Raw genomic sequence first — 23,976 nt, forward strand, 5'->3', positions numbered from 1 at the left:
GGACCCTGACCGTGAGTAGCCTTTCCCTCATGTTCCGTTGCCTCCTGAATTGCCCTCCTGTGTATGACCTGGCTTGTTTTTTGACTATCCTCTGTTTTGCCCTAGTCGGGGTGTTGACGGGAATCCTCCGGCTCGGCCGTGCTGACCATCCATATTCCCCGTTCACAGCCCGGACGAAGAGTCCAGAATCACACGCCTTCACAGACGTGTTAACTATTTTGTGCTGTGTTTTTACTACTGTGATTGTGTTTAATAAACACTCTCAATTGGTCATCTGCATTCTGGTCTTGCATTTGGGTTCAGCCTTTGTACTAGTCCCATTACAGTACAAACTGGCCAATAAGATGAACCCAGCAGACCTAGACCAGGTCCGGGAGGCAGTTCGGTCCCAGGGGCAACGCTTAGGGGGACATGAACAGATTTTGCACTCCCTAATGGATAAGATGAATCAGCTGTCCGTTAAGTTTTCCCAGTATTCTGGTAACCAGGCTTCTGCTCCGGTCCCGCCAGTCGAGAATATTAACTCTGTCTCACCCGTTAAAACCTTGGAGGAACCCAACATCCCACCTCCATCTAAGTACACAGGTAACCCTGATACTTGCCGTAATTTTTGTACACAACTCCAGCTCATTTTTGATTCCCAGCCCCGCCGTTTTGCTAATGAGTTAGCTAAGGTTGCATATATTGCTAGCCTGTTGGAAGGCCCTCCTTTAAGCCTGTTCAATGCAGCCTATGAACAAGGGTCTCCCATCACTCAGTCAGCCTCGGGTTTGATGGCTGAGCTAAAAAGGATTTATGACCATCCTATCCGTGGACCACAGGCCAGTCAAAGACTCATGAGGCTGAGGCAGGGAGATCGCCCCATTAGGCAGTATATCAGTGAGTTTCGTTCTCTAGCAGCAGAATCTGAATGGAACGAGAAGTCTTTGATCTCTGCGTTCCAGAGCGGTCTCAACCGCACCGTTGGTCGTGAGATGGCGCTCCGGCAGGAACTCCATTCACTGGATGATGTCATCGAGGCTGCTATTTGGGTTACTGACCAGTCGGCGTTTTGGCAGCCAGAACCATCATGGAACCGCCAGCCCTCCGTGAGTAAGCCCCACTCAGAACCCCCTCACCCAGTACCTGAGTCCAGCGGAGGTTCGAAAGTGGAACCGATGCAAGTGGGTCGGACTCGTCTGTCGGCAGAGGAACATCAACGCCGTCTGGTGGCTGGTCTGTGCCTATACTGTGGTCAGGAGGGGCACCGAGTCAGCAACTGCCCAGTGAAACCTAGAACGATGGCAGGTGAGGACTCTCTTTTGAGCAGAACGTTCTGTGTGTCCAGCGCCTCTCGTGTTCAGCCCTTGGTCTGTGTATGCTCTAGTTCTGTGTCTCTGCAGCTTCCAGTCCTGATAGACTCCGGGTCAGACGCTAATCTGATGGATGAAGAATTAGCTAAGCAGCTCCACCTCAGTCTGCTCCCAGTTCTGAAGCCCCTGGAGGCGAGGGCTTTAGACAATCACATTATCTGTAGAGTTACTCAACGGACTCAACCAGTTACTGTCCGGTTCAAAGATGGTCACTCTGAGGAAATCAGTTTTCATGTTTATCGTTCTGACTCTCACCCTCTTATATTAGGTCACCCCTGGCTATCTTTCCATAACCCCTGTATTAACTGGCAAACGGGGGAGGTCCAAGCTTGGGGAGAGGGGTGTGGTTCCTGTTGTGAGGGGGTCCGGAATCCTGATCCTCCGTCCAAGCCAGTTCAGGTCACTGTGGCACCTGTCATCTCTCCGGAGGAGCAGGAGACGGTGTTCCCTGCTCTTAGTAAGGTACCCGAGTGTTATCACGACCTTAAGGAGGTATTTAATAAGTCACGCGCTACTGCGCTACCCCCTCACAGACCGTATGACTGTGCTATTGATTTGCGTCCTGGTACCTGCCCCCCTAAGGGGAGGCTGTATTCTCTGTCTGGCCCAGAGACGGCCGCAATGAAAAAGTATATTGATGAGTCCCTGGCGGCCGGCCTGATTCGTCCATCCTCATCTCCAGCCGGGGCAGGGTTTTTCTTCGTCGACAAGAAGGATAAGACGCTACGCCCCTGTATTGACTATCGTGGCCTTAATGACATTACCATCCGTAACAGATATCCGTTACCCCTCATGTCTTCAGCATTCGAACTATTACACGGGGCCAAAGTATTCACCAAGTTAGACCTCCGTAACGCATATCACTTGGTGAGAATCAGAGAAGGGGACGAGTGGAAGACTGCCTTTAACACCCCAAGTGGACACTATGAGTACTTAGTGATGCCGTTTGGTCTCACTAACGCCCCCGCTGTTTTCCAAGCTTTAGTCAATGACGTGTTACGTGACATGCTCAATGTTTTTGTATTTGTGTATTTGGATGATATTCTTATTTTTTCCCCGGATGAGGAGTCACATGTCCAGCATGTCCGCCAGGTGCTCCAAAGACTTCTCCAAAACCAACTGTTTGTAAAAGCTGAGAAGTGTGAGTTTCACCGCCCGTCTGTTTCCTTTCTGGGTTTTATCATCGCAGAGGGGAGTGTCCAGATGGACCCAGACAAGGTCAGTGCTGTCAGGGATTGGCCCACGCCCACCAGTCGTAAGGATGTCCAGAGATTCCTTGGATTCGCTAACTTCTACAGGAAGTTCATTAGGGGGTTCAGCAGTGTGGCTGCCCCTTTGCATGTTCTAACCTCTCCCAAGTCCGTTTTCAGATGGAACCCCGAAGCAGACGCAGCGTTTGTGAAGCTGAAAAGGGCGTTCACCTCGGCCCCCATTCTGTCGGTTCCGGATCCAGCTCGTCAGTTCGTCGTGGAGGTGGACGCCTCTGATCTGGGGGTCGGGGCAGTCATTTCCCAACGCTCTCCAAAGGACAACAGGCTTCACCCGTGCGCTTTCCTCTCCAGGAGACTGTCCAAAGCGGAAAGTAACTATGACATCGGCAACAGGGAGTTGCTAGCCATCAAGGTGGCCCTGGAGGAATGGCGCCACTGGCTGGAGGGAACCGAAATACCATTCATGATCTGGACGGATCACAAGAACCTAGAGTATCTGCGGTCTGCAAAGAGACTCAACTCCCGTCAGGCCAGGTGGGCTCTGTTCTTTACACGATTCAATTTTTCACTGTCTTATCGGCCTGGTTCCAAAAATGTGAAACCTGACGCTCTGTCCAGACTCTTTATGCCCGTCAATTCAGATTCTGAACCAGGACCTATCCTCCCTGAGACCTGTGTGGTGGGGGCGGTGCAGTGGGAGATTGAAAAGTCTGTTATTAATGCATTACGTGATTGTGACATCCCGGCTGGCGTTCCGCCAGACCGCCTGTTTGTTCCTGATCACCTCCGCCCACAGGTCATCCACTGGGCTCACACATCCAGGCTGACATGTCACCCGGGAGTCCAGCGGACTGCGTTCGTTATTAAACAGCGCTTCTGGTGGCCCGCTTTGGAGAAAGAAGTGGCGGAGTACGTCGCTGCCTGTCCTGTCTGTGCTGCGTGTAAGACCTCCAATAAACCTCCGGTTGGTCAATTACACCCTTTACCTGTTCCCAGTAGACCCTGGTCTAATGTGTCACTAGACTTTGTGACGGGGCTGCCCCCGTCTGATGGAAATACCACTGTGTTGACCATTGTAGACCGTTTTTCCAAGATGGCTCACTTTGTCCCACTACCTAAGCTCCCCTCTGCTAAGGAGACAGCAGAGGCCATGTTATATCATGTCTGTCGATTACATGGTTTTCCCAGAGACATTGTTTCGGACAGAGGTCCTCAGTTTGTTGCACGTTTTTGGCGTGCTTTTTGTTCCCTTATTGGGGCGTCTGTTAGTCTGTCCTCGGGCTATCACCCACAGTCCAATGGTCAGACTGAGCGGCTCAATCAGGTGCTGGAGGCCGGTCTTAGAGTTTTGGCCTCCCACAACCCTGCTTCCTGGAGCCGCCAGCTGATCTGGGTCGAATACGCCCACAATTCGCTACCCTGTGCTTCTTCTGGTCTGTCTCCTTTTCATGTAGTTTGTGGTTATCAACCTCCTCTGTTCCCGGCCCTAGAGAAGGATGTCAGCATCCCCTCAGCTCTGGCCTTGATAAGGAGATGCAAAAGGACCTGGATTCGCGCCAGACAAGCTCTGTTGAAGGCCTCGGGGGTCTACAAGGCAGCTGCGGACCGGCACAGGACTCCAGCCCCGGTCTACCAGCGCGACCAACGTGTGTGGCTGTCAACCCGTCATCTTCCCTTGAGGGTGGAGAGCCGCAAATTGGCACCCAGGTTCGTGGGCCCATTTCCTATCTCAAAAATTATTAATCCTGTCTCTGTTCGCCTGAAGCTACCTAGGACCATGAGGATACACCCAACCTTCCACGTGAGTCAAGTTAAACCGGCTAAGGAGAGCCGGTTAGTCCCTCCCACCCAGCCACCACCGCCACCCCGGATCATTGATGGAGGCCCAGCCTACACTGTTCGCCGGCTCCTAGCGGCCCGTCGCCGGGGAAGAGGATTTCAATACTTGGTGGATTGGGAAGGATACGGCCCTGAAGAGCGTTCCTGGGTGCCCGCCTCTTACATCCTGGACCCGGACCTGATCCGGGACTTCCATCACCGCCACCCGGAGGTTCCTGGGCCGTCCGGTGCCGTCCCCTAGAGGGGGGGGTACTGTCATGTCTGCTCCCAGACTGTGTCTGTCTTTTCTGTTTTGTCTGTCATTTCCTGTTTTATTTTGTTAAGTTTCCCTCTTGTGTCATGTCTGGTGTCTTTACTTCCCCTCCTTGATTGTTTCACCTGCTCCTGATTACCTGACTCCTCCCAGATTATCTCCACCTGTGTCCAATTGTCTTCCCGCCCTCTTGTGTATTTAAACCCTGTGTTTTCCCCTGTTTCTTTGCCAGTTTGTGTTCTACCTTTGTGTGCTCACTTACCAGCGTTTTTGGATACCTGTCAGTCTGTCTGCCTGTTCTTGACCCGTTTTGCCTTCCGACCACCGATTCTGCCTGTTCCTTGTCTGCCTGCTCGTCTGGTTCTGACCTGGTTCGTACTTCGACTTCTGATTCTGCCTATTCCCTGTTTACCTCAGCCTCCAACGTGTTACCTTGTGTTTTGACCCTCGCCTGGACCCTGACCGTGAGTAGCCTTTCCCTCATGTTCCGTTGCCTCCTGAATTGCCCTCCTGTGTATGACCTGGCTTGTTTTTTGACTATCCTCTGTTTTGCCCTAGTCGGGGTGTTGACGGGAATCCTCCGGCTCGGCCGTGCTGACCATCCATATTCCCCGTTCACAGCCCGGACGAAGAGTCCAGAATCACACGCCTTCACAGACGTGTTAACTATTTTGTGCTGTGTTTTTACTACTGTGATTGTGTTTAATAAACACTCTCAATTGGTCATCTGCATTCTGGTCTTGCATTTGGGTTCAGCCTTTGTACTAGTCCCATTACACAGACTCCATTTTGACAGAAGAACAGAAGACGTCTGGTTCAGGGTGAGTCTGACATTCAGATCATTTTCCTGTTCTAGTCTCTCAGTGGGTTTTCTGGGTGTGGACTGGAACTGTAAACATGGATGGAGTCCCTTCCAGGCTGAGTGTCCACTAGGTTTACTGGACTCTGTGTCCACTGGCTTATTTCCTGTTGTGTCAGTGTTTGTGACGGATGAACCCAGTGTTTTAGTGAGGTGAGCTCACAGTAGGTTGACTGTTTGTCCTTTCAGACTGACTGAAGTTCACAGGATGAGTCTGAGTGTGGATGAAGAGGAGGACGGAGCAGAGTTATCCCATGATACAAACAGGGGTTTGTCCATAAAGGAACCTCCAGGGGGCAGTAATGAACCAGGACCCTCTGATCCACAGTGAGTCCACTGTCACACACCTTTAATATTTGACTACAGACACAACAGGACATGATGTGTCCACTTTAAAGTCCAAATGTGTCCTTCAGACAGAATAAAAACACACATGAATAATAACCAAAGGTGATAGAAAATGAAGTGTTCACATGTGAATAACACTAACATACTGTCCAATCCAACTGTTGGACTTGTGTTGTTTCCAGAGGTCAGTATAACAGACCCAGAGCAGAGTCTCCAGTGTCCACATGTCTGTCCATGAAGAGTGACCGGTCCAGGAGGAGTCCTCCATACTTCAGTCGTGAACCTGGACCTTCAGACACAGAGTAAGAGACTGTTTATTCTTTCAAATGATCTGCAGGACACGTTTTAGCAGTGATTTCATTTCACATCCAGAGTCTATTGTGACATTTAACTCATATTAAAGCTGTTTGACAGAGGCCTCGATGCAGACGGGTCAATATAGAACTGAGGGACTGTGGAAGTCCTGGGGATAGATCTTACATACATCTGTAGGAAAAGTAAAAAACTAATAATATATTTATTTTATGTTCATTATGATCATGACTTTAAAAATTCCATAATTATTTAATAATGGAAACAATCACTTATTAATAAATGATTAATAAATAATTAATAAATGACTGGATAGACTAAAATGTCAACTAAAGAACCGTCCAAATTTAATAACAACCACCTTCTAATTAGTCAAACAATGATAAAATGAACTTATTCAAATACTGTTTTGATTGTGTTCTTTTTATTCAGATGACATAATCATGACAGATTTTTCTTTTTTGGCAATATATCAATTTATCAATATATCAATTTATATAGAAAATAACAAATTGTATCTGTGCCAGAAATTACTTTCAGCTAAATTACCCATTACAAAACCACCTGTGAAGGAAGTGTGTTTATTCCAAATCACATGACCTGCTCCACATGATGTCATATTAATGATTGTATTTATAGTAAATATTTAAAGTGCATATAAATATTCCAGTTTATATTAAAACCATTTGATTATTCAAATCTGATTGTGTGTGAGGTGACTAAAAGAAGTGTATGTGAATGGTTTGTATGGATGTTATGTGTTATTGTACAAATATATAGAAAAAAAGTGTGTTAAAGCAGTGGAAGCAGAATGAATGTAATCATTAGGGGGTGGAGTCCATAAGTTCGACTTCTTCCCACTCCTTTTGGAGCGCTGAAAAGTTTAGTTTGACCATGTTGTTTGGTTCTTTGTTTTCTGATGATTCTATGAGCTGGAAATCCAACTAAACTAACTCAGAATTGTAATGCATTACTGGAGCCTTAAAGCAGAGTTAGGTTTAGTACTGAGCAGACGTCCATGTGGACAGTGGACTGTCCTCTGCCGTCTGCACCCATTGGCTGAACACCAACAGGAAATAGAACTGGAGACACATTTTGGATTCCTTCAGGTCTCACAGTCTTTCAGTTTTATTTTGTTTGTTTCATTTGAGTAATTAAATTATGGACAAAAGTGTGTTGTAACACAAGTACTATTGAACATGTACTGAGTAAAATATTACTGAAAATTGAGTAGTAATGCCTGACACTACTGTGTTACAGCAAACGGTAATCTATTACTGTAATGCATTACTTTCTGGTTCCAACACACTTTAAATTCACAGTTTATTTAATTTATCTATGTATTTATTTGGATCCAGGAGCAGTTTGGTCCTGGTGTATTTCCACATCTGAGCAAATCATATCTGTCCAATTTGTATATTTATTTCACATGTTGTGGTTCTACTGTGGCTGATTATTTTTCAATAAATAATGAAAATATCAGGCTCAGTTTTTCTGATGTTTACTAGGATTAATAACAGTTTTCATCAAATCTGAATCAAATCAGAGCTGGTCAGTCTGGAGGCATCTGTTTATTTCACATGTTCTGACATGGACGTAAACTACCAGTTGACAGGTTGTCACAGTTCAACAAACATGAGACGCTGATTCTAGTTGGACTTTATTGGTTCAACAACAGTAGAGACACAACAGGACATGATGTGTCCACTTTAAAGTCCAAATGTGTCCTTCAGACAGAATAAAAACACACATGAATAATAACCAAAGGTGATAGAAAATGAAGTGTTCAGATGTGAATAACACTAACATACTGTCCAATCCAACTGTTGGACTTGTGTTGTTTCCAGAGGTCAGTATAACAGACCCAGAGCAGAGTCTGCAGTGTCCACATGTCTGTCCATGAAGAGTGACCGGTCCATGTGGAATCCTCCAAACTTTAGTCGTGAACCTGGACCTTCAGACACAGAGTAAGAGACTGTTTCTACAGATGAGACATTATTTCTGATCTTTATTTGACATGTATGAATTCATCTGACAGAAGATGTCCACACTGGACATCCTGGCTCTCACTGAAACCTGGATTACGCCTGAAAACAATGCAACCCCAGCCGCACTTTCTATCAGCCACACATTCTCTCATACCTCTCGTCCATCTGGACGAGGAGGTGGTGTGGGTCTGCTAATTTCCAACAAATGGAAACACAATCAACTCCTACCTTCAGTCAAATACAACTCCTTTGAATACCATGCCATCCTAGTGACAGCACCAGTCAAACTTTATATAATTGTCATTTATCGTCCACCAGGGCAACTGGGTGATTTTCCTGATGAGCTTGACACTCTGCTTTCCTCCATCCCAGAGCATGACTGCCCCATGCTAGTCCTCGGTGACATGAACATCCACTTAGACAATCCCAGCTTCTCAGATTTCATGTCACTAATACTCTCTTTTGAGCTACAGCGGGTTTGCAGTCCTCCAACCCACAAAGCTGGTAAAGAGCTCCATCTCATTTTCACCCGAAACTGCATCACAGATGCCCTCACAGTCACACCTGTACACCTGTCTGACCATTAGTTCATTCAGTTCAGTGTGTCTCTCCCTGAAAAACACTCTGCTCCCTCCCCCATGGTCTCTTTCCGCCGCAACCTCCGCAATTTGTCCCCCACCCACTTCTCCACCGTCGTAGCCTCCGCTCTCCCTCCCCCCAGCACTTTTTCCTCCTTAGAGGTTAATGATGCCACTGAGTCTCTGTGCTCTACACTTAGCTCCTGTCTGGATAATCTGTGCCCTCTATCTACTAGACCCGCTCCATCCTCCCAGTCCCACCCATGGCTCAATGATAACCTCCGGTCGCTGCGTACCAACCTCAGAGCCGCAGAGAGAAAATGGCACAAAACAAAAAGCTCTTCTGACCTGATCCCATTCCAGTCACTATTGGTATCCTTCTCATCCAGTGTCACTGCTGCGAAGAAGGCTTACTATAATAACAAAATTCATTCTGCCACCGACACCAAGAAACTATTCTCAACCTTTAAAACACTACTCAACCCTCCACCTCCACCGCCCACTACTAATCTGACAGCAGACAATTTTGCTTCATTTTTCACAAATAAAGTGTCTACTATCAGCAGTCAGTTCACTGATCCACCCATAGACTGCACGCCTCCTTCTTCAACATCATCATCATCACACACTGCTTCCTCTCCCCTGACTATGGCTACTACTAACTCAACTGATAAAAGCCCAACTGCATCATTCCCCTCATTTACTCCCCTCACAGAGAACGAGGTGTCTAAACTCCTTTCCTCTAGCCGTCCTACAACATGCCTGTTGGACCCTATTCCATCCAACCTCTTACAGTCTGTTGCCCCTACTATCACAGCACCAATCACACATGTGATTAATGCTTCACTGACTTCAGGAACATTTCCTACAGTATTTAAACAAGCGCAGGTAACACCACCACTCAAAAAACCTTCCCTCACCCCGACTCAAGTGGAGAATTATCGACCAGTCTCACTCCTCCCATACCTTTCTAAGACCATCGAAAGGGCTGTTTTCAAACAGGTCACAGAATTCCTCTCCCAAAATAACCTCCTTGACATCAACCAATCTGGCTTCAAAATCGGCCACTCCACTGAAACGGCTCTGTTGTCTGTGACAGAAGCCTTGAAAGAGGCTAGAGCAGCAGCCAAGTCCTCAGTACTCATTCTACTGGACTTATCAGCAGCATCTGACACTGTCAATCATGATATCCTGTTATCCATACTCTGGAACATGGGCATCACAGGCCACGCCCACTCCTGGTTTCAATCTTACCTTACTGGTCGGTCCTTCAGTGTGTCCTGGCTAGGGCACACATCAGCAGTTCACCGCCTCACCACGGGGGTCCCCCAAGGCTCTGTGTTGGGCCCCCTCCTTTTTGCCATATACACCACCTCACTCGGTCAGATCATCCACTCACACGGCTTCTCATATCACTGCTATGCTGATGATACCCAGCTCTATCTGTCATTCCCACCTGATGACTCCACAGTCTCAGTGCGGATCTCAGATTGTCTCTCTGACATATCTGCATGGATGAAAGCCCATCACCTTCAGCTGAACCTGTCCAAAACTGAACTGCTGGTCTTCCCAGCTAAGCCAACCATACAGCTGGACATCTCCATCACTATTGACTCCATACCTCTGGCTCCTACCAGTGTAGTACGTAACTTGGGAGTCATGATTGATAATCAGTTGACCTTCACGGATCACGTTGCCTCTGTCACCCGATCATGCCGTTTCACTCTGTTCAACCTAAGAAAGATCAGGCCATACCTAACCGAACAGGCCACCAGCTCCTGGTGCAGACTATGGTTATCTCCACCCAGCTCCTGGTGCAGACTATGGTTATCTCCACCCAGCTCCTGGTGCAGACTATGGTTATCTCCCGTCTTGACTACTGCAATGCTCTTCTAACGGGCCTCCCAGCTTGTGTTGTCAGACCACTACAGATGGTCCAGAATGCAGCAGCGCGTCTGGTCTTCAATCAGCCTAAAAGGGCACATGTCACCCCCTTACTCACCCTAAAAGGGCACATGTCACCCCCTTACTCATTGAGTTACACTGGCTACCCATAGCTGCCCGCATCAAATTCAAATCTTTAATCCTAGCCTACAAAATTCTCCGTGGGTCTGCTCCTGTCTACTTAGGTGCACTAATAAAAGCTTATGTCGCCCCACGACCACTCCGCTCGTCTGGGGAACGTAGTCTGGTGGTCCCCAGACCTTGTACAAGACAATCCAGGCTCTTTTCATGGGTCGTTCCACGTTGGTGGAACGCTCTACCAAGTGCTACAAGAACAGAGTCATCCCTGCCTATCTTCAAGAAGCTCCTGAAGACCCAGCTCTTCCGAGAGCACCTCCTGTCCTAGCACTTTCAAACATTCCATTTTAAATATTCTAATAAGGTTTTTCCCCGGACAACCACAGATTCTTTCATGATTATCTCTGGACCTGCTGCGGTGGTCCGGCCTCTTCCCTGCCCTCATCATCACCACTCACTTATCCTCAACCGCCTCCATGTGTCTCCCCCTACTCCCCCCTTCTCCCCCTCTCCCCCAGTCCCTATCTCTATCGCTCTCTCTTTTTCCCCTTCTCTACTCTCTCTCTTTAACCCCAACTGGTCAAGGCAGACGTCCATCCTCCAGGAGTCTGGGTCTGCTCCAGGTTTCTGCTGTTAAAGGGAAGTTTTTCCTTCCACTGTCACCAGTCACAAGTGTTTGCTCCAGGAGGATTCTGTTGGGTTTCTGTAGAATTGACTTAGAGTCTGGTTTTGACCAACTCTATATATAAAATGTCAAGAGATAACTTTTTTGTGATCTGGCGCTATATAAATAAAATTTGATTGATTGAGTGATTTAATTGGTTTTCCCCTGTAAGTCGCTTTGGAAAAAAGCGTCTGCCAAATGCGTAAACATAAACATAAACATAAGAATTTTTAATCTAATTGAAGTCTTGATTGACAGCTGTAACCATTAGTCTGAACCCTCTACGTTCATAGTTGTGTGTGTTTTTGATCATATCCAGTCCTCTACTATTACTGTTAATACTCTTCTTGCTTGTATATTGATGAAGTTTGCAGGTCAAATGTGATCAGTTCCTGTCAGTAACTGGTTCAAATCAAACTCAGGTGTGTGAGTAGAACTGACAGTTTCCAGTCCAGCTTTAGTGAAATGGTCTAAACTCCTCATTTGGACTCCAGCTGCTGTGAATAAAAGATGTTTGAGACTCTGAGATGAACAACAGCCTTAAAGTCTGTGAAACACATGAGACTCACTCACATGTGACAAAAAGAAAGACGTTCAATCCTGAACCAAATGTGTGTAAAGGTTCAGACACTAAGAGCCTGTTTTTCTGCTTGAAGTGTTTTCTTCATTTGAATGAACATTAAACACATGTTTGTGTGAGAATCAGCTCTGAAACAGACCAGTAAGACCAGAGCAGTTTTAGATGGAAGTCCTCTGTGTGGTGTGGACACACTTAGAAATGCTGGGTTGTTTTCAGAACCCGAGCGCTGGGTTAAGGCTGTTGGGTCACAGGTCTGGTGGGTTTGACTGAACATGGGCTTCAAAAGAATCAAGCAGTGCATTGGGTTGGACATGTGAGCTGAAATGGAGGCTCATCATTCCTTCCAGCTGCCATTTTCAGACAGACTGTGAGTTGAGGCGGCTCAGTGGTTTACACTGGCACCGCTCAGCAACAAGGTCCTGGGTCTGATCCCCAACCAGACCAGGTCCTTGAGCCAGCACAGAGTTGTGAGTGTAGATGTGATCCTTTGAACAGCTGATCTGAAAGAACTTTGAAGACGCTTCTTCTAAACAATGTGTTGATGTCCACAGAGAGACGGAGAGGACTCATGTTCCTGAGGTGGACCCAGCGTCCTGTTCTTTGTGTCAGAAGGTCCAGAGTGATCCGGTCCGGACCAGCTGCGGACACTGGTTGTGCAGACAGTGCATCACTTCATACTGGGACCAGTCTGGTTCATCAGGAGACTCCTCCTGTCCCCAGTGTGAAGAAACATCCAGCACAAGAGCTGAGCTGCAGATCCACAGCTCTGTCCAAAGTAAGACTGGACATCTGTCTGAACATGTCTGCACTTCACTAAACACAACATGTGTTCAACTGTCACTGACTGAGCAGCACAACAAAGAACATCTGAACTGCATTAGACTGAACTACATTTTCTATCAAATGTTGGAAATGATCAAGTGAAATATTGATTTTATTTCCTATTGATCAAATTCAATGTTTTACAGAGGATGATGGTCAAAGTAACTCACTGATTCTCTGTAAATTCAATCCCATTATTCAGTATTTGGTCAGTGACAATCATCTTGTCCGTGTTGTTGGAACTGCTTTGGAATGATTCCTGTTTGTATAAATCAGATCCATGTCTGATCAGTGGTTTCCATAGTAACAGGTCTAGGGTTTGTCATTTGGAAACTGTTGTCAATATGAAATAGTATTAACATTCACTGACAGATGAGAACAGATAAATAAGAACATCACAGGCCTGCAGTGCTGCGTGGGTATCGTTGGTCTTCTTTCTTTGCTTCTGGTGCTCATCAGTGTTGGGATCCAAATACTAGTTGTTTGTAAAAACTGAGGCTCTCAGAGTAGGGCTGAAATTAAAAAGCCTTTATTTAGACATGGCCAAACAAATAAAAACTCTAGCAGACGCATTGTGTCCTATGGGCCTTCATCAGAGCTGATATAAGAAGGACACTCATATGGATCCTCCTATATATAGGGAGAGGTCACATGACTGGGCGGACCTTAAAGACAAAGATTAGAGAATTAAAAATTGAAACGGACAAAAAAACGATTAGCTGAGCATAAACATGCCATCAGGAAAGGTAACCCCCAATGTCCTATGGCTCTACATTACAAGGAGACCAACCATAGTTGTAATACCTTGAAGATCTGGGGCATAGAACATATATCCAGCTCAGTTAGGGGAGGAGACAGGTTCAAAAGGCTCCTGCACAGAGAACCCTTTTGGATATATACTCTGAAAGCTACACAACACCCAGGCCTGAATGGTGAACTGGACTCCTCCCCTTTCCTCTGACTTACGTTGGAGCCGGCCCACTTGGCTTACTTGTGCCCTCCCTCAGCTTCCTGATTATAAAACCTGTACTGTCTGTTTATTTCTGATGATTTATTTAATGTGAAGACTCATAGTGCTTGAAATGTCTTATTGTTGTTTGTTTATATACTATGTATTGCTCTGTTTTTTTGTCCGTTTCAATTTTTAATTCTCTAATCTTTGTCTTTAAGGTCCGCCCAGTCATGTGACCTCTCTCCATATATTGGAGGATCCATATGGGTGTCCTTCTTATATCAGCTCTGATGAAGGCCCATAGGACGCAACACGTCAACTGGAGTTTTTATTTGTTTGGCCATGTTTAAATAAAGGCTTTTTAACTTCAGCCCTACTCTGAGAGCCTCAGTTTTAACAAACAACTAGATGAGAACAGATGTTTTGACCCAGCTGTGTTTATTTCAAGTGTTTGTTGTCTGGTTGCAGTTGAACATAAACTCAGTCTGAGGAGCAGATGTGAATGTGTGACTGAAGGAACTGAGGAAACAGGAAGTAGAACCCGTCTAAACCGGATCTACACTGAGCTCTACATCACAGAGGGACAGAGTGAAGACCTTCATACCCAACATGAGGTGAGGACGCTGGAGACAGTTTCCAAGAAGATGATCCAAGAAAGGCCAATCAGGTGTCAGGACATCTTCAAAGCCTTACCCGAGCAGCAGAAACCCATCAGAGTGGTTCTGACCAACGGCGTGGCTGGAGTTGGAAAAACCTTCTCGGTGCTGAAGTTCACTCTGGACTGGGCCGAGGGTTTAGAAAACCAGGACGTCAGTCTGGTGGTTCCGCTGTCCTTCAGAGAGCTGAACCTGGTCTCAGATGAGCAGTACAGTCTGCTGACGCTGCTCCATGTTTTCCATCCAACATTACAGAAGGTCACAGCAGAGCAGATCAGCGTCTGCAAACTTGTGTTCATCTGCGACGGCCTGGATGAAAGCAGACTGTCACTGGATTTCCACCACTGTCAGGTTGTTTCAGACGTCACTCAGAAGTCATCAGTCAACGTCCTGTTGATCAACCTCATCAAGGGGAACCTGCTTCCATCAGCTCTGATCTGGATAACATCTAGACCTGCAGCAGCCAATCAGATCCCTCCTTCATGTGTGCACAGGGTAACAGAGGTCCGAGGCTTCACCACTGATGACCAGAAGGAGGAGTACTTCAAGAAGAGATCCACTGATGAAGATGTGTCCAACAAAATGATCTCACACATCAAGACATCCAGGAGCCTCCACATCATGTGTCAAATCCCAGTCTTCTGCTGGATCAGTTCTACAGTTCTGGAGCACATGTTGACTTCAGACCAGAGAGAAGAGCTGCCCAAGACCCTGACAGACCTGTACTCACACTTCATCATGGTCCAGACAAAGAGGAAGAACAAGTACAAAAAAGGACATGAAACAAGTGTAGAAGAGCTGACAAAGGCAGACATGGAAGTCCTTCTGAAGTTGGGGAGGCTGGCGTTTGAACAACTGGAGAAAAGAAACATGGTGTTCTACCAAGAAGACCTGGATCAGTGTGGTCTGGACGTCACAGAGGCCTTGGTGTACTCAGGAGTTTGTACAGAGATCTTCAAAACAGAGACTGTGATCTTCCAGAAAACAATCTACAGCTTTGTTCACCTGAGTGTTCAGGAGTTTCTGGCTGCAGTCTACATCTACCACTGTTACACCAGCAACAACAATGAGGTTCTGGAGAGGTTGGTAGGAGACGTACCTTCCATGTGCGTGAGGCGTTTCAGAGTCACTTTTAGCCTCAGTGACAGCCTGGATGTTTTCCTCGCTGAAGTCATGTTGAAATCCCTTGAGAGTGAGAACGGACACCTGGATCTGTTTCTTCGTTTCCTTCATGGCCTCTGTCTGGAGTCCAACCACAGACTTTTAGGAGGTCTGCTGGGTCCAAAAGAGAACAGACCAGAGAGCATCCGTAAAGTCATCATGAACCTGAAGCAGATGAACACTTGGAACATCTGTCCTGACAGAAGCATCAACATCTTCCACTGTCTGACGGAGATGAAGGACCAAACAGTCCATCAGAAGATCCAAGAGTTCCTGAAGTCAGAGAACAGATCACAGAAGGAACTGTCTGAGATCCAGTGTTCAGCTCTGGCCTACATGTTGCAGATGTCAGAGGAGGTTCTGGATGAACTGAACCTGAAGAAGTACAACACATCAGATGAAGGAAGACGCAGACTGATCCCAGCTGTGAGGAACTGCAGAGAGGCCATGTAAGTACTGATGAGAATATGAACAGTATGAATCATAGACTGAATCTACAGATGGATCACATGACCCTCTGTCTTGTGTTTCTGTCAAAGTGAAATATGGGAACTGCCATGATGGTTGTATGATCAGAGTCAACGGAGTAGAGACACTGGGATGTGAGGTCCACCCACCAGATGACTGATTGGTTTGTGTTTGTGTTTCTGAGGGATTCTTGACACTGATTGGTCATTGAAGCGGTCGATCACTCATTTTAAGATCATCATGTAACTTATTCAAATCTAAGTAATTAGTCAAATGATTTCTTGAATAAATATCAGCCTAATGAACATTTATTGGATGTATACTTTGACTGTAGTTTGTCTGAAGTCCCATAGAACAGGAGAACAGTCTGAACTATACTACATCCAGCCACTAGGGGCAGATCTAGGGTGTTTGGTTTTATTGTTTGGAAGCTGTCATTCCATCTGTCTTCATACTCGTCTATTTTATTCATCTGGTTTTCTTGTCTTTTTTAAACCTTACAACTGTTCATTAAACTGGTGTCACACAACACCATATCCTGACCTCGTTCAGACTCAGATGTTCAATAAATGTGTTCATAATTAATTTCCTGTAAATTCTGTATTTATAGACTTTCTTCCTGTGGACTCTCACAGACTCACTGTGAAGTTGTGGCCTCAGCTCTGAAGTCTAATCCTTCACATCTGAGACTTTTGGATCTGAGTTACAACGACCTACAGGATTCAGGAGTGAAACTGGCGTCTGGACTGGAGAGTCCAAACTGCAGACTGGAAACTCTGAGGTTAGTTCACTGACTGTCTACTGTTCAGTCCAAACACATCCATGTGTTTTTCCTCTTGAGGGTCATGGGGGTGCCAGAGGTGATCCTGCTTACCTATAGATGAAGGTGGGGTCCACCCTGTTCACTGCAGTACTGTCACACACAAACAACCATTCATTCTCACATTCACACCTATGAGGGATTTGGATTTCCCATTGAAACTATGAAGAAGGAGGATGTTAGGAACCTGGAGAACCCAGAGAGAACCCATGCAGACAGGGGTAGAACATGCAGCGCTCACACACAAAGGTACACACAGTTGGTGCTGGAATCCTCCTTCTGCTCAGAGGCCATAGTGCTAATTACTGAAGCACCATGTGGTCCAGTGGAACAACAGCTGTTCCTGATCTGATCTCAGACAACCAAAACTGACACTGAAAACCTACGATGAAAGAGATGTTTTTAAAAATACTGAAAATGTTTCATATGTAAGATTCACACACGTCTGAAGAAAGAAGAAGGGAATATATTTGCACTAAACATGTTTGTCACAAGTTTGGATTCTGTCAGCCCAAGTGTTGGCAGAATCCAGACTAACGTCTGCTTGGTGTTAATGTGGTATTTGAATGTGGAAGTGCTTCAGTGAATAGAAAACTCCTTCCTGCAGAGTGGGTCCAAGATTTTCTGTGGGTCGACTGTTTGTCTGGGTTTTTTTGTCCTCGTATTTCTGTTCTTCCATCTTTATGTGGGTCGGTTCTGCTGGTTCTGTTCTTTATGGGTGGGTTCTGCTGGTTCTGTTCTAACTCTACTGGACAAACTGACCCAAATGTGTTGGAGCAGACGTTCACAGTCATTCTGCTGCAGATGGGTTAATGACGTTAACATTTATGATCAGATTAATCATGATGATGGATTAATCTGAGTTAATACGTTAATTTTGACAGCCCTAAAAATAAATAAATAAAATGTGTGCCATTAATGGATTTAATTTACATCATTTATTCTTTCTTCAGGTTGAGTAACTGCCGTTTATCACAGATCAGCTGTTCTTCTGTGGCCTCAGCTCTGAAGTCCAATCCTTCACATCTGATAAAACTGGATCTGAGTAGAAACAACCTCCAGAATTCATCACTGAAGGAGCTGTGTGATTTCCTGCAGAGTCCACATTGTAAACTACAGGATCTGAGGTCAGTTCACTGTTACTGTTCTAGAGTTTATATGTTTTACTAACGACAGAGCCTCATCAGAGATGAGAACAAATATATGAAGGAACTTGTTAAAATAAAAAGAAAAAAAAAACAACTGCTTTTCATAAGACATATCAAAATGAAATCCAAAATACCTGTATTGGATTTTCTTTAAAAAAAATAAAGTAATGAAAAATTGAACATAAATGTACATGTTGAAATGACCATAAACATAAACAGTGTGTGTGTTTATGGATGCACTGACAGACACTGAAAATGGAATTGTCTGAAATATAATGATGTCCATTTGATCAGAATCCACTCCATCAGTACAATAGAGTCATGACAGATTCATCAGTATCTAAACACAAAGAATTGACAGAAACTGAAGAACACTAAGAACAGGAAGACACTGTTGTTCAAATGTTCACCAACTGTATTCAGACAACAGTTCAACATGGAGGAAGAGTTTACTTTGTGTTGACAACAAAGAAAGAATCAACACATGATCAAATACTGCATCTGTTCAAATAGACAAGATGATCATCAAGTGGAAATTGTGGAATCTGAAGTGAATCTAAAGCTGTAAAAGTGCTTTTTTAAACATGTGATTGACCAAAGATCAAATCCGACAGAAACTCTAAAGAGTGTAAAACAGCATGAGCCAAAATGACGGAGGTGAAAGTTCCAAACTATGTCCAAACTACAAGTAAGTCTGGAGTGTTCACCTTTATGTTTGTAGAACGTCTGAAGGTTGTAGGATGAAAATCCCACAAGTCCAGTCATTGTTCAGGTCCAGAAAGTGAGGAGTCCAGTCGTATGAGTGTGATGATCTGTCCCACATGAAAAGATCAGTCATTAATGACAAAGCTCCCAAATGAACAACAACACAGATGAGAGTTGTGAACTGAAACTACAGATGTATAGGTGGAAAGACTCCAAAGAAAAGCAGTCCTAGTTTCAGTGTTTGTTCACTCCAACTAATATGACATCAGAGAGAAAGGGAATATTCAGCTCAAACATTTCCATCAGTGACAGTGGTGGAATAATGATGTGCATTTACTGCAGGACAGTACTTCAGCTCCAATGGCAAAGCTTTAGACTTTGGTGATGTCATAGAGAACATCATCCACTGGGGTTTGCATTTCTATGACATCAAAGCATGAAAACATATTCCAACAGTTTGACACTCACTAAATACTGACATTAATGTTAATAATAAGGAAACATTCCCTCTATTTGATGCAGATTTATACACATGTAGAAATAATGTGTAAATATTGGTCTGTTTACTGTTGACATTTGTCTGACACTTTAGACATTTGAGTTTACACATAGAAATCTGACAAAAACAGTCTGAAACATGGGATTAAACCCTAAACATATAGAACTGGATCCTGAATGGATTTAATTTACATCATTGACTCTTTCTTCAGGTTGATTAAATGCAGTTTATCACAGATCAGCTGTTCTTCTGTGGCCTCAGCTCTGAAGTCCAATCCTTCACATCTGATAAAACTGGATCTGAGTGGAAACAACCTCCAGGATTCATCAGTGAAGGAGCTGTGTGATTTCCTGCAGAGTCCACATTGTAAACTACAGGGTCTGAGGTCAGTTCACTGTTACTGTTCTAGAGTTTATATGTTTTATTATCTGTACACACACTCAGAGGTTTTGTCTTTTATTCTACAATGTAACATTGAAGCAGGAAAAACTAGAGGAAACACACAGTATATGTGTTGTACAGTGATTGAAGTCATTAGTATTTTTTCATTGTACTTTGAGGGACAGTCGTCTAATGACAAACAGCATCTGTTCTAGTTAAAGCAGGAGGAGTCACTGGGTGAAGTTTAAAGGCTTTAGTTGGTTGAAGGTTATTTTACATCAGATGTGAACTGATGTGTTCAGGTGTGTGTTTGTAGAAGACATTGACTCTGTAGACATGGAACTGAAACAAATGAGAAAGTGATTGAACAAAAGTGTAAAGTTCAGTCGAGTTAAGTCACCAATTAAAACCTGAACACATCTGACTGGATCATTAATACATTTTAATCTGTAGGATTTATTCTTTCTTCAGGTTGGATAACTGCAGTTTATCACAGATCAGCTGTTCTTCTGTGGCCTCAGCTCTGAAGTCCAATCCTTCACATCTGATAAAACTGGATCTGAGTAGAAACAACCTCCAGGATTCATCACTGAAGGAGCTGTGTGATTTCCTGCAGAGTCCACATTGTAAACTACAGGATCTGAGGTCAGTTCAGTGTTACTGTTCTAGAGTTTATATGTTTTACTAACGACAGAGCCTCATCAGAGATGAGAACAAATATATGAAGGAACTTGTTAAAATAAAAAGAAAAAAAAAACAACTGCTTTTCATAAGACATATCAAAATGAAATCCAAAATACCTGTATTGGATTTTCTTTAAAAAAAAATAAAGTAATGAAAAATAGAACATAAATTTACATGTTGAAATGACCATAAACATAAACAGTGTGTGTGTTTGTGGATGCACTGAAAAACACTGAAAATGGAATTCTCTGAAATATAATGATGTCCATTTGATCAGAATCCACTCCATCAGTACAATAGAGTCATGACAGATTCATCAGTATCTAAACACAAAGAATTGACAGAAACTGAAGAACACCAAGAACAGGAAGACACTGTTGTTCAAATGTTCACCAACTGTATTCAGACAACAGTTCAACATGGAGGAAGAGTTTACTTTGTGTTGACAACAAAGAAAGAATCAACACATGATCAAATACTGCATCTGTTCAAATAGACAAGATAATGATGTGCATTTACTGCAGGACAGTACTTCAGCTCCAATGGCAAAGCTTTAGACTTTGGTGATGTCATAGAGAACATCATCCACTGGGGTTTGCATTTCTATGACATCAAAGCATGAAAACATATTCCAACAGTTTGACACTCACTAAATACTGACATTAATGTTAATAATAACGAAACATTCCCTCTATTTGATGCAGATTTATACACATGTAGAAATAATGTGTAAATATTGGTCTGTTTACTGTTGACATTTGTCTGACACTTTAGACATTTGAGTTTACACATAGAAATCTGACAAAAACAGTCTGAAACATGGGATTAAACCCTAAACATATAGAACTGGATCCTGAATGGATTTAATTTACATCATTGACTCTTTCTTCAGGTTGATTAAATGCAGTTTATCACAGATCAGCTGTTCTTCTGTGGCCTCAGCTCTGAAGTCCAATCCTTCACATCTGATAAAACTGGATCTGAGTGAAAACAACCTCCAGGATTCATCACTGAAGGAGCTGTGTGATTTCCTGCAGAGTCCACATTGTAAACTACAGGGTCTGAGGTCAGTTCACTGTTACTGTTCTAGAGTTTATATGTTTTATTATCTGTACACACACTCAAAGGTTTTGTCTTTTATTCTACAATGTAACACTGAAGCAGGAAAAACTAGAGGAAACACACAGTATATGTGTTGTACAGTGATTGAAGTCATTAGTATTTTTTCATTGGACTTTGAGGGACAGTCGTCTAATGACAAACAGCATCTGTTCTAGTTAAAGCAGGAGGAGTCACTGGGTGAAGTTTAAAGGCTTTAGTTGGTTGAAGGTTATTTTACATCAAATGTGAACTGATGTGTTCAGGTGTGTGTTTGTAGAAGACATTGACTCTGTAGACATGGAACTGAAACAAATGAGAAAGTGATTGAACAAAAGTGTAAAGTTCAGTCGAGTTAGGGGACTTCCGGTTTGGTTTTGAGAGAAGATGGCGGCATAGGAGATAGCGCTCCCGACTTGAGAAAGAAAATATCCCACAAAGACTCGAATTCATAGTTAATATTCGAAATTTAAATAAGGTTAGGGCTATAAGATGTCAAAATTCAAAAACAAAAGGAAATCCACAAGAATCGCATTGCACGACGCAGACGAGGACGACGAGGTCTCACCCGCTAGCAGCAACGTGGAGGATAACGACATGCTATCAGACGAAGGGAAACAAGCTAGCGGTGCGAGTTTGGATCTTATACTGAGTGAGTTGAGAGACTTTAGGAGAGATAATAATGAGCAGCTTCAGGGAATCCGAGAGGATATCAACATCACAAACAAGGGAGTGGAAGAAGCTGAGGAAAGGATTCAAGAAGCCGAAACTAAAATACAAGCTAACGAGGAAGCAGTAGCAGAGATGCTCAAACTATACATGGACATGGACGCTAAGCTAACAGACTTAGAGGGACGGTCCAGAAGAGAAAACATAAGAATACACGGTGTCAAAGAGGGATCGGAAGACGACACACCATCAATGACTGTTTTTGTTGAACGTTTATTGAAGCTTAAACTGGAGTTACCCGACTCGTTTGAAATACGTATAGAGAGAGCGCACCGCGCGCTCGTGCTGAAGCGCCCACCAAATGCACCACCACCATCTATCGTTGCCAAACTGGCCAGCTACAGAACGAAGGAGGAAATACTAAAACTTACCTGGCAGAAGCGGGGATTCGAATATCAGGGAAACAAGATTAATCTGGATCATGACTACGCACCGGAGGTCCTGAAGCAGCGGAAAGAGTACGCAGAGGTAAAAGCAGTGTTAAAGGAGAAGAAAATCCGGTTCCAGACTCCGTTCCCAGCAAAGATGAGAGTTTTCTACCCAGAGGGAACTGTGTTGTATGGCTCGGTAGAGGAGACAACTAGCGACATGGCGAAGAGGGGATTCCCAGTAAAGATCATCAAACGCCGGAGACTATTTTAGAGCAGATCCGACATCTATCGTGGCGCACATCGAGGAAGATCAGGGGCCAGGTGAGCAAGGATCGGAACCAGGGCTACAAGGAAAGACTCCAGGCATACAGACGTTAAGAACAGTAAGGATGAAATAGTCCTGAGGACTGAAAAAATGACGTAAGTGTAAGGGATCAGTTGATGAGGGTATATATATATATATATATATATATATTTTTTTTTTTTTTTTTTTTTTTTTCCCTCTTCCTCACCCCCTTGTTTATATCTTCGACTCTCTAATTATTGCTTTCATTTCTATATCATTTCATTGACCCAAGATGTCCTAAGGTCTGATTATAAAAGGCACATAGGATTTCTTTATTTGAACGTACAAACTAAATATGGCAAAATAAGAAAAAAAAAGAAAAAAGTCAGGTGTTGTTTTTATTTGCCTGTGCTGGGTAAATGATGGACATTTGTTGGACAAAAAATGAAGGCCCTCTCACACCTAATGGTGAGAGAGGCTCTCCCTCAAAGCCCCTCACCCATCGGGGCTCGCTTAGGGTCTTACTCGGGACCCCACGATTGGAAGTCAGCATATTTACGAATAACAGTTCTTTTTGCAGCTGTCGTTCTATACAGCTAAAATGTTCATGTTACTGTTCATATATGTTCAGGGAGTGTAAAGATTGCACAAGATTCTGTTCTATAAACACTCAAAAATCAGAGTATGGTTAGTAGAAAGGTAAATATTATTTCATATAATGTCAACGGTCTATTAAACCCAATTAAGCGTAACAAGATATTAATTAAAATGAAGAGGGAACAAGCACAGATAGTATACCTGCAGGAAACCCATCTGGACTTAAAGGAACATGAGAAATTGAAAAGAATGGGTTTCATAAATGTGTTTTCATCCTCTGACAAATCCGGACGAAGAAGGGGGGTCGCCATCCTTATTTCAGGCAAATTACACTTTGAAAAAGTATTTGAGAAAAGTGATCGGGAGGGACGATATATTCTCGTAAGGGGAAACATTGAGGGGACCCCTGTCACTTTATTAAATATTTACGCACCACCAGGAAGTGACATCCACTTTTTCAAGAAGGTTGTTGATATGATGGTATCAGAAACAGTAGGCCTTCTAATATGTGGAGGAGATTTAAATGTATACTTACAACCAAAAACAGATACATCTAATGGGAAAACACAGAGTTCAAATTTGTTAACGAAGAA

The 23,976-nt window shown here is 44.0% G+C and overlaps 1 protein-coding gene across 1 annotated transcript in view; it reads left to right on the plus strand.

Moving 5' to 3' along the window:
- The first annotated feature begins 5,439 nt into the window (after positions 1-5,439).
- LOC115415733 (NLR family CARD domain-containing protein 3-like) overlaps positions 5,440-23,976 on the plus strand; it is a 28,203-nt gene continuing 9,666 nt past the window's right edge. Inside the window, exons 1-8 of the mRNA XM_030129375.1 lie at positions 5,440-5,476; positions 5,704-5,841; positions 6,045-6,164; positions 8,022-8,141; positions 12,558-12,781; positions 14,249-16,046; positions 16,676-16,846; positions 17,839-18,012. Of these exons, the coding sequence (XP_029985235.1) occupies positions 5,723-5,841; positions 6,045-6,164; positions 8,022-8,141; positions 12,558-12,781; positions 14,249-16,046; positions 16,676-16,846; positions 17,839-18,012 (2,726 nt within the window). The 5' untranslated portion in view covers positions 5,440-5,476; positions 5,704-5,722. The remainder of the gene's footprint in view (positions 5,477-5,703; positions 5,842-6,044; positions 6,165-8,021; positions 8,142-12,557; positions 12,782-14,248; positions 16,047-16,675; positions 16,847-17,838; positions 18,013-23,976) is intronic.

The sequence above is a fragment of the Sphaeramia orbicularis genome, unplaced genomic scaffold, assembly GCF_902148855.1.
Source record: "Sphaeramia orbicularis unplaced genomic scaffold, fSphaOr1.1, whole genome shotgun sequence".
Lineage (NCBI taxonomy): Eukaryota > Metazoa > Chordata > Actinopteri > Kurtiformes > Apogonidae > Sphaeramia > Sphaeramia orbicularis.